The sequence below is a fragment of the Archocentrus centrarchus genome, chromosome 14 (genome assembly GCF_007364275.1).
Source record: "Archocentrus centrarchus isolate MPI-CPG fArcCen1 chromosome 14, fArcCen1, whole genome shotgun sequence".
NCBI classification, from domain to species: Eukaryota; Metazoa; Chordata; class Actinopteri; order Cichliformes; family Cichlidae; genus Archocentrus; species Archocentrus centrarchus.
The window spans coordinates 1958687-1968456 of record NC_044359.1 but is presented as its reverse complement, the minus strand read 5'-3'; the positions used below and the strand labels follow the sequence as shown (position 1 = coordinate 1968456).

General features: G+C 41.7%; 1 protein-coding gene across 1 annotated transcript; it reads right to left on the bottom strand.

The window, feature by feature from the left end:
- Positions 1 to 1762: 1762 nt before the first annotated feature.
- Positions 1763 to 8693, bottom strand: cdx1b (caudal type homeobox 1 b). Its single transcript, XM_030747291.1, has 3 exons — positions 8228 to 8693; positions 3319 to 3467; positions 1763 to 2017 (listed from the first exon to the last, which is right to left on the bottom strand). Exons 1-3 carry the CDS (start codon positions 8691 to 8693, stop codon positions 1763 to 1765), a joined length of 870 nt encoding a protein of 289 aa, XP_030603151.1.
- Between the last annotated feature and the right edge of the window lie 1077 nt (positions 8694 to 9770).

The window sequence follows — 9770 nt, the reverse complement described above, 5'->3', positions numbered from 1 at the left end:
CAAGAAACTGCCCTCAATACGGCAGCATCAGTCAAAGGGAAGAGGACTTTATATTGTGTGAGAGCATTTTCAAATCCTCCTCATTCGTGACGAAATATTGGTGAAAGTTTTTAAAACAAGAGCACAGCTGAGCGGGTGCCAACGCTCAGCTGTTTGGATTCATTACAGAGGGGAAGGAGGAGGGAGGAGTGGGTCAAAGTGCTGTTTCACCAAAGTGAAAGTGTGTGAACATCCTGGGTGAGTTTGATTTATGGCCAACGTTACAGTTTTTGTGGAACAGACACCGACGCCAAGGCCATTACAATAGCTCGACCTTTTCTTTGAAACAGTCGAGATAAAAACAGCTCCTTTTTGTTATAACTGACTGAAAATGAAAATCTGCAAAACCTTGAGTGTCTCACAGAGCCTGGAGTAAGTCTAAACAGCTTTCTGCCCTAAAAGTCTTTACGCAGTTACTTTAATTCTAAGCTGGAAATGAACAGGCTGGAAGTAGATGGTTCTTAGCGCACTGCTTTAAAAAAGCGCCCCATAGAAAGCTGCAAAAAGAGATGGAAAATGCAGAGAACAGTCAAGGTCCTGACTCTGGAAAACCTTTAAAGAAAAGTTGTTATCTTGAGCTGAAACAAATGAAAGAATGAAGCTCTGGTGATATTGGAAATACAGCCTTCTATTGATGCTGTGAATATTGGGCTGCTTTGACCTCAAAATCTAGACTTTTCAGTTTGGAAATTTCCAACCTCAAACATAAATGGAGCATTCAAACTGTGATATGGGCTCAAACTACAGAACACTTCCTTTTAGCAGCCATGGTGTCATGTCTTGCTCATGGGTATTTTAAGCTCAAACTAAAAGACAAGATGTAATTTTTCCAAATAGTGATTAGAACATCAGCAGATAATCTAAGAGAGTTTCTATGATCAGTAACATTGGGGATGGTTTTTGGAAGAAAATACTAGAATCAGCTGCAGTAGTTGTAGTTTGTAGTTTAGTGGCTGCAACTCTGAAAACCCCTTTGGATCAAATAAGAGGTCAAAAACATTGTTTAAAGGCACTGAATCATCAAGCTAGAAACAAACCTCTAAAAATTTACCCTGAAAAATATCCCTCTTAAAAGTATTTTAGTGGTAAAAAAAATCTGATGTTTTCCACACTGACAGTACAATTTATATCCTCCTGTATCTTCCTGCTGCAGCTCTCCGTAGAGCTAAATGGTGTTTAGTGAAGTATTTTAAACCACAAGACTCAAGAAGTATTTCATCAAATAAAGATATTCAGACAGTTGTGTGAATAGTCACACAAATTTAGCTTTCCATTTATGCACTATATTTAGAACCTCTGTTATCTAACCGAGACTTTCATTTAAATCTTTTTTACAAATATGAGTTTTCAGTGATGGACTCCATATATCTGCCAGTGGTGAAAAATACTTTTACCCAATGTCTCAATATTACAGAGCTCCACCCACCACAAAGATGTCTAGCACGTCATATGCTTGGCCGTTGACTGACCACACAGACCAAACCAATCCTTCGACAGTTGGAAATCACCTGCAGACATTCCACTGAGTGAAAGTCCAATCACTACAGGAAATTAGTTGATGGACTGGAAGTTGCTAGCATCATCTCCCATTGCGGTTTTCTCTGATTTCAGTGAACTTTAGCTTTAAGAATGCAAACAGAAAGGTGCAGGATGAGTGTTTTAGTCTGTAGTTTGGGATTTTTAGTCCAGATCCCCGACCTCAGCGTCCAATAAAACACCGTCCTCAGTACTCCTCTTTGATGTTCAGAGCTAGAGAGGAGGGAGACACCAGCCCGTTGCTGCCACTGCTGCTCGTCACCATTGCGACATTGCTGCTCCCGTTTGCATGGAGGCCATTGCCTCCACCACCTCCTCCTGCTCCGCTGCCGCTGTTGCCGGTTGGAGGGGTTGGTGTGGTCGTAGACGAGGCCGGCTGCTGGAGTTTCTTCTTATTGATCTTGCGCTCCTTCGCCCGGCGGTTCTGAAACCAAATCTTTACCTGGAGCAGAATAAAAGTGGGATATTTGTTCCAGTCAACGATGTTTTGTTAAAAACACTTCAAACTATTGCACAATTTTACTGCAATATACCTTTTTACATGACCAGCGAGCATTTTTAACCCTCTGAGATCTAACTTATTGGTAACAACCCTAATCTGAGCTCTGAACCCTAACCCTATGTTTTGGGAAAAATGTCAACAATTATTTATGTTAATTAGAATAAATGCTTTTTGTTTCCTGACTGTCAACACTTTGGAGAATAAAAAAAACAAAAAAATAAAAACATATTTTGATTGCAAAGGTGTAAGGTCATCACCAATGATGATCACAGTTTTAAAGGGTTAGTTCTCATTGGTGAAAGGACCTCCTATAACTCCTAAACAACAGGAGATGCCAGAAAAAGGTGCCCAAGGTCCAGTAGCCTCTCTGAAAATCTCTACATGCACACAGTGAAAATACTCCTACAGAGTTTTTTTTTTTTTTTTTTTTTTTTATTAGATCCAGTTAATCTCCGACTGTATGCTGATGATACACTCATTTATGTGCATACGAATTCTGAATCATAAACTGCTCATTACAGGGTAAAGATCCAGACCAGATACCTTCTTTATTTTTTACTTATTTGTCCAGAAATGAGGAGGGGAATTATTAAGTCCCCTCTTCATGATCTAACCTAGCCTGAGGAAGTCACAGACCAGTGTAGTCCTAGTGCTGAAACCTAGCTCGGATAAATGGGAGGGTCATGTCAGAAAGGGAATTGGGTGAGAGATCTGTGGCAAATCAAAACATGAATCCATCTGCTGTCACGACCCCTGTGTATCAGCTGTGTATCGTGCACAGGATGCTTATTGGGTTAAATACTGAAGTTTGTTAGTTGATAGCTTTTCTTTGAATGAATCTATAGTTTCCTTATCGCTTGAATGCACAGCTTATGTTTTTCTCTGCCTCCATTTTTTCCCCTCTTACAGTTAAAGTTGAAGCTTTATGTACATGCAAGTCTTTCATATTCTGAATATGTCGATATATATTAACTTTTTCAACTTAAAAGCCATGTTCCTGATTTCTTTAGGCCTAAATTAATAAAGTGGATTAAATGAGGCTGATATAAGCATGCCTTTCTTACTTCACCATAAGATGTGCAGTTAAAATGACTGAGACTCTCAGGTGTTTTTCTACCCAATGTTGGTACTAAAAATATTATTGTCAGGCTGTTTGTTCTACTAAAAGACATTAAAAGTGCAGTCAAATAATTTAAACAGTCTTCTCAATAACAGGACTATCATTTTTGGCGTTTGCGTACCTGTCTCTCTGAGAGGCTGAGTGCTGTGGCGAGCTCCGCCTTCCTCCGAATGGTGATGTATTTGCTGTAGTGGAACTCCTTCTCGAGCTCCAGCCGCTGGTGGTCGGTGTAAACCACTCGGTATTTGTCTTTAGTTCTTGTCTTTCCATCTGTAAAATAGAAACAGAATATTTTTAAAACAGAAGTTTCTCTTTCACAGTATGCTGCCCCCTGCAGGTGACTGAAATGATCACCATAAAGTTAAAGAGCGCTCAAGTTCAACTTTTAGCTGCAACATTCAGCTTATGCTGTGTTTGTGTATTAACTGTGTTGTTGGAGGAGTTTCAATAGAAAGATGAATAAAGTAGCTACAAACAGCTCCATCTAGTCAAACTACAGCATGTGTTTGTCAGGAAATCACAATACAGTGACTAAATCCAATAAAAATATAACTGTGTTAGAGGCTATTCCTCCACATAAGGAGTGTGCTCTGAAGTCAAATTATGCACTGAAGCTATCATTCATATAAATTCTTACCGCCACATTATCTGCTTCAGCTGCACAAAAAAAAAAAAAAAAAAAAAAAAAATCACACCACCTGTTAGTGTGTAAAAGTGTGAATGAAGCATATGTAGTGGAAGCATTTTATATTATGTGCTATAAACCTGTGAGAAACTGCTCACTGTGATGGAGCTGCGTGTTCGTACCATGACTCCTGTATTCAAATAGACTCTCTGCCTTGGCGGCATTTGCATGAAACAGAGTCGTATCTACTTTTATCCATTTATGGCCCCGGTGTTCATGTGTTACTGTGAAAGCTGAAAATGAAACGAGCTGTTCAAACATCCAGTAAAACATTAAACTTTAAAAATCGATTTATCTCCACACTTTCTTCCTCCTCGTTAAACCTGGTGCCTCCATTACCCACAATGCAGCTGGATTCTCAAAAAAAAAAAATAAATCTCCCAAAAGCTTAAAGTCAGAGTGCAGTTAACCAAAAAGCCAGTGGATCATCTAAATAACACACAATCAACTTATTTAGCAACATTATTATTTACACACACTCCCTAGTATGTGATGCATTAATAAGAAAACAAAAACAAATGATTGAGTCCTATATGAAAATATTACACAGTACAGCCGTCATAACTCTTACACAAAGAAAGGTTTGAGCTTTGTATGTCCACCATTGACCTCAACCTCCTCACTGCACCCGCTGCTCCCCGCAAACCCAACCTGCTTCATTCAGAAGATGAACCGACCTGCGCTGCTTCTTCCAGAGTCTCCATCCTCTACGTACAAAAAAATCAGGTATGAACGACTGTTACTGCTCCAAAACCACTTGGTTACTTTGAGACAATAAAACTTTGTTAGTTTGATTGTTACTTGGTTACGTTTAGAAAAAATATCACGTTTAGATTAAAATACAAAGAAAAAAAATCTCAGCTCTCCTAAAGAACCTGGAGATTTAAATTCTTTTTGGAATGATTTTGTGTTTCTTTGGGATTGTTTTCCATTTTTGAGGTAATTTTTCTTAACTCCTTTGTGTGGTCATTTTACATGTAACTGCAGTCCTTTGTATCCCTTTGTGATCATTTTGTACTCTTACAGTCATTTTGTGGGGTCTTTAATGGAGCTCTGCAGAGTCGTGAGTTTGTGCCTGTTTGGGAACCACAGCCACGATCCAAGATGACGTTTGTTAAACCTGGAAGGCGCCTGAGTACAAAAACAGTGCTAAAGACTCCAAAATAAACTTGCTTTCTGTGTGCGGCTGCACACAACAGGAGGACGGTTGTGTTAAAGTTAATTAAAAGGCCTTCAGGACTCCTTAACACGCTCTGATTCAATATTAACACTAAACACACAACAGCTCAATAAGCGGCGTGTCCCCACCGTCTGTGCTCTAATCGGTCACCAGAGCGAATTCAAACTCAAACATTTTAGTTTGAGGGGGAACATCTGTCCGAACTTTAGAGTTTCTGCTTCATTTGCCAGAAAGTAAAAACCAACAGTTTGATTCTCCTCCAGCTGATAAAGAGCCGAGAGAGCCGAGACGCTAATGAAGGAGCGTAAATCAAAAAGCCCTTCACACGTCTGCAAACAGAGACGTTTCCTCACTGCTGACTGAACCCATGACGGCCGCCTTATGGATATTAATGCACAGTTATGAGAAGTCGGACCTACCACAGGGAACCTGATATGACTAAATTATATGGAAGTGCTGGAAAAAGCAAACAAACATGAGTCCAAGTCTGTTTTACAAGGTTAAAAAACCTCATGTGAAGACTGCGGTCATAAACTGATCACTTTAAAGTTACAGTGAACAACAAAAGTACTTTAGAGTTACAGCTGATTATGAAATATGCAGTTCTTTATGGTATTCTTGTGCTTTCATCGCAGTAAACTCCTGCAAATGAGGCCTTAAAATGCAGCAGCTCATAGAACTGAACTATGAAATCACTGTTCAGATTTCAGCCCAAACTCCCACCGAGGGTTCCTGCAGGCTCATAAATCATCATCTCTAAACTCAGAGGATGTAAAACCATCATGCTGTCATATCTTCACACTACAAATAAAAACACCCATAAAAGTCAACATGCATGCAGAACAGTCTTGGTCTTTAAGTGCTGCTCAGAGCTGTAAACCATGAAAATACGAGTATGGGAATAAAACAGCTCCTTAAGGCTCAGCCAGTAAAAACAGAAGCACTGAATTATTATAATGAGCTTTAAAATAAACGGTACAGACGGCAAAGTGCAATATTTACATCCAACGTGGGGTAGAGGATGAAACCAACATTACCTGAGAAAGTACTTCAGTAAAATACTCCTTACATTAACATGACTCAGTGGTATCCTGCAGGTCGGCCGACCAGCTGGACTCAAAGTGAGAACATTTCAGATCATTTTTAGAGTTTTTTCTGTGTTTTGCATGAATCACCTTCAGTTTATTAAACTTCAGGTCTGCACGTGTGCTCCATACAGCTCAGCGATTAACCGGGTGTCTCACTTCTGATTTTAGCTCTGAATGTTTCTGAAAACCAGATAATCTGCATTAAACTGCTGCTCTTTGGCCCAGCGGTGGGTTTTCACCCATCGCTTAAGGTCTCTCGCTCTTTAGTTCAGGTGACAGCGAGCCTGAAGACCTGAGCAGAGTCAGTAAAACTAGCAGAGCTTCTGTGGCTGAACCTGAGGGAGGCTCATCAACAGCTGCAGCTCAGCGTCTCTCTCGCCCGTTGCCTCAGTGAGGACGGCTTTAGGTTCAAAAACACTTGCTTGTCCGGCTCTGGTTCCCTGAAGCAAGATGCTTTTACCCCCCTGTAAAATTCCTGGATACACCCCTGCTTAAAATGAAGAACCTCCTCACTGACCTCTCAGCTCTGCAGCTTTCTAACAAAGACTTTTTAAATTCATCATAAATGCAACTTAACATGCATTTCACATCCACACTGGGAGGTTTCAGCAGCTCACCTGCAGCCAGGTGTGAGATCCAGGGCACAACCCCCCCGCTCCGCTCCATTTACCTTTTATTTGAGAGGAAATCAAGGTTTACACAAAGCTTAGTTTTATGTTTTTTTTTAATGTTTTTTAGTGCTCCAATGAATTCTGACCGGGCTGCACAGTTTGAATTTTTGCTCCATGTTGGTTTTGATTTATTTTAATGATGATTCCCTGAAACATTAAGAAGCGAGGCTGGAGTTATTTAACATTAAAGCGGATCATTTTTTCAGAGCTGATAAGACTTTTTGTGCCATGCCGCAGAAACCTCGGAGCCTGAAGAAAAGTCACACGTCCCACTTCAAAGTGGGAACTATCTTGTCAGCTCTTGTTTTCTCCGCCCAGGGACAGGCGGAGGACAAAGGCCGGGCTCAGCCGCCCGGAGTCACGACCAGCGGGGGGCATTTACATCACAAGGCTTCAAACCGGCTTCACACGTTTGATCCGGAGACAGGACGGGACCGGGACCCGTCATGTCCTGACAGCTGCACCGAGACCAGCGAGCAAACACCGGCAACACGACACGATGATCCGAGGCAGAAAGCTTCAAAAGCAGCCTGCAGCGGCAACGAGGAGTACTCAATAATTACGGGACAATCAATCAGTCAGTAAATAAATAAATAAGCTTGAAAAAAAAAAGTCAGCCAAATTAAAATGAATGAGGGCAACATAAAGATTAAAAACATCACAGATGATAACGTTAGCTGTTTTTAATCATATGATGAATTCATCCTTTTATTAATTTGCATAATTGATGTTTTGAAGGATTAAACTTTTTAAGACGATCTGTAAATAATCTCCTTCACTCTGCAGCTTAATTTTGATTTTAAAGGTTCATTCACTCAGTTTGGTTTCTTCCTCAGAATTAAAGCTCATCATTGCGCCAACATTTAAACATTTTAAGAGCATAAACGGCCACATGAGGTTTTTTTTTAAAAAAAAAGAAAATATCTATACAAGTAATACTCGGTTTAACTGATTATATCAGGAGGACAGCTCACAGATTAATATTATTACTGCTAAAAGAGCAAAATGAATCGAAATATTCATATATCAAAGGAAGTCATAAATCACTTCATTAATGCCACAGATCATTTCCTTTAAAAGGACTTTTTCACGTCAGACTCTCGTTTTCGGGCCGATTAATCGACTCTAAAAGTGGTTCGTGTCAGGCTGCTGCTATCTGCAGTCTGAGTACACATGTGCAGACATTTGAGTATCACTGCCTGTCATATCGGCTCATATTAAAATGTCAAACAGCCCGTTGGAGCTCAGCTTGCTTTTGAATAAAATAAGAACAAACAGTTAAAGAGTAATCGATGAAAAGTGGAGAAATCATCATCAGGATTTTGAGCCTACATAAATAAGAACAGATTCAGTGAGTTGGCTGTAATTATGACAGCAAAGAGGAAACAGGTGTCAGTGGGTCTTACTCGGGTTGCTGGGCGGAGCGGAGGTGCGGATCCACTCATACGGATTCCTCCTCCGTGGGGAGCCCGGGGACAGCTGCCCCGCAGACGGGTTCAGGGAGGCGGGGAGCAGCGCGTGCTGCTGTCCCGGGAACTCCGCGGAGGTGAATCCCACGCTGGAGGCCGCTGGAGGCCCTCCGGCTGCGGCGGATGTCACCGCGTAGGGATGGGACGGCCAGTCCTCCCGCGTGGGCGGAGGAGGCGGGTAGGCCGGGCTCCAGCCGCCGGCGCCCGGCGGGGCCTGCTGCGTCGGGTCGTTGCCGATGCCGAGGTGGTGGTGATGGTGGTAGGAGGCAAAGTCCGAGTACTGCGGAGGAGCGGGGACCGGGAAGCTCTGCGGGCTGAGGCTGAGGCCCGAGTGGCGGCTGACCGGGTTCTGATGCGAGTACATGGCGGGGTCCTTGTCCAGCTGCAGGTAGCTCACGTACATCTTTCCAGGTGAGGGGACTCCCTCAGCATACTGTGGATCCAGCCTGCCTCTCTCCCCCTCTCTCACCTGGTCTGCAGGTAAACTTTAGTCTCTCTGTGTGCGCGTGTCTACCTGTCCACCTGCGCTCGCGCTCTCTCTCTCTCCGTGGGTTCTCCATCAGCTGCCTGTTAAAAACTGCTGCAGTCACATGTTCACTTTTATTGCTCTTATCTCCCTCCCTCCTCCCCCCCCCCTCTCTCTCTCACGCTGACTCTTCCTCTCTCGCTCTTCTTCCTCACTTCACTTCCACTCATTCTCCTCCTCTTCCTCCTCATAGCACCACATTATTTTTAAACTATAACCTCCTTTTAAATTAAACCCAGATAAAGAGGACAGACTTTTCCCACCCTGACCTCCCATCACCGCCTCCTCCTCCCCCGGCCTGCAGGCTCCTCTCTATCGGCCTCCATTTGCATGACAGTCCGCTGCTGAACTTCAAAGGCCTCCTTCAAAGGGACGGAGACAATCTGACAAATGACGGCAGAGAGACGAGAACCGGGCCAACAGACGGCAGGTCAGCCGCGCCGGGCCCCGAAGCACCAATAACCATAAGAGAGAAAATATAAAAATACCCATTAGCTGATCGTAAGCCCTTACAATTAAAGCGATATAATAGAATTATATATTTTAAAAGTTAAGGGGTCAAAGTGGCAGAATTTTTGTTTTTGAGTTAAAAAATGACATAAAAAGCTGCTGAGCAGATAAAAGAGCTGCAGTTATTATTTTTAATAATAAAGTTTACATGAAATGAATCAGGAAACATAAACTCATGTTTTTATTCTGCAGTTTAAAAAAAAAACAGAATGCAAATATTTAATATCAATCAAATAAACTCCTTAAAACTTCCAGAATATTTAAAATTATTCTAAATGATCTTCATCAGCCTTTCAATGATTTTTGAATCTGAAGGAAACCAATAATTTATTTAGTGATTAATTCTGCATTTCATTCTATTAAAGAGGAAAATATTTGACTGTTTCTTTGTGTTTCATATTAATGAGGTTTATTAGTATAAGTATCTTCATTTTTAAATGAAGA

Coding starts and splice junctions, on each gene's coding strand:
- cdx1b (XM_030747291.1), bottom strand. CDS start 8,693: ATGTACGTGAGCTACCTGCAGCTGGACAAGGACCCCGCCATGTACTCG. Junction 3,468..8,227: donor CGCTCCGCCCAGCAACCCGA/GTAAGACCCACT, acceptor TCTATTTTACAG/ATGGAAAGACAAGAACTAAA. Junction 2,018..3,318: donor TCAGCCTCTCAGAGAGACAG/GTACGCAAACGC, acceptor ATTCTGCTCCAG/GTAAAGATTTGGTTTCAGAA.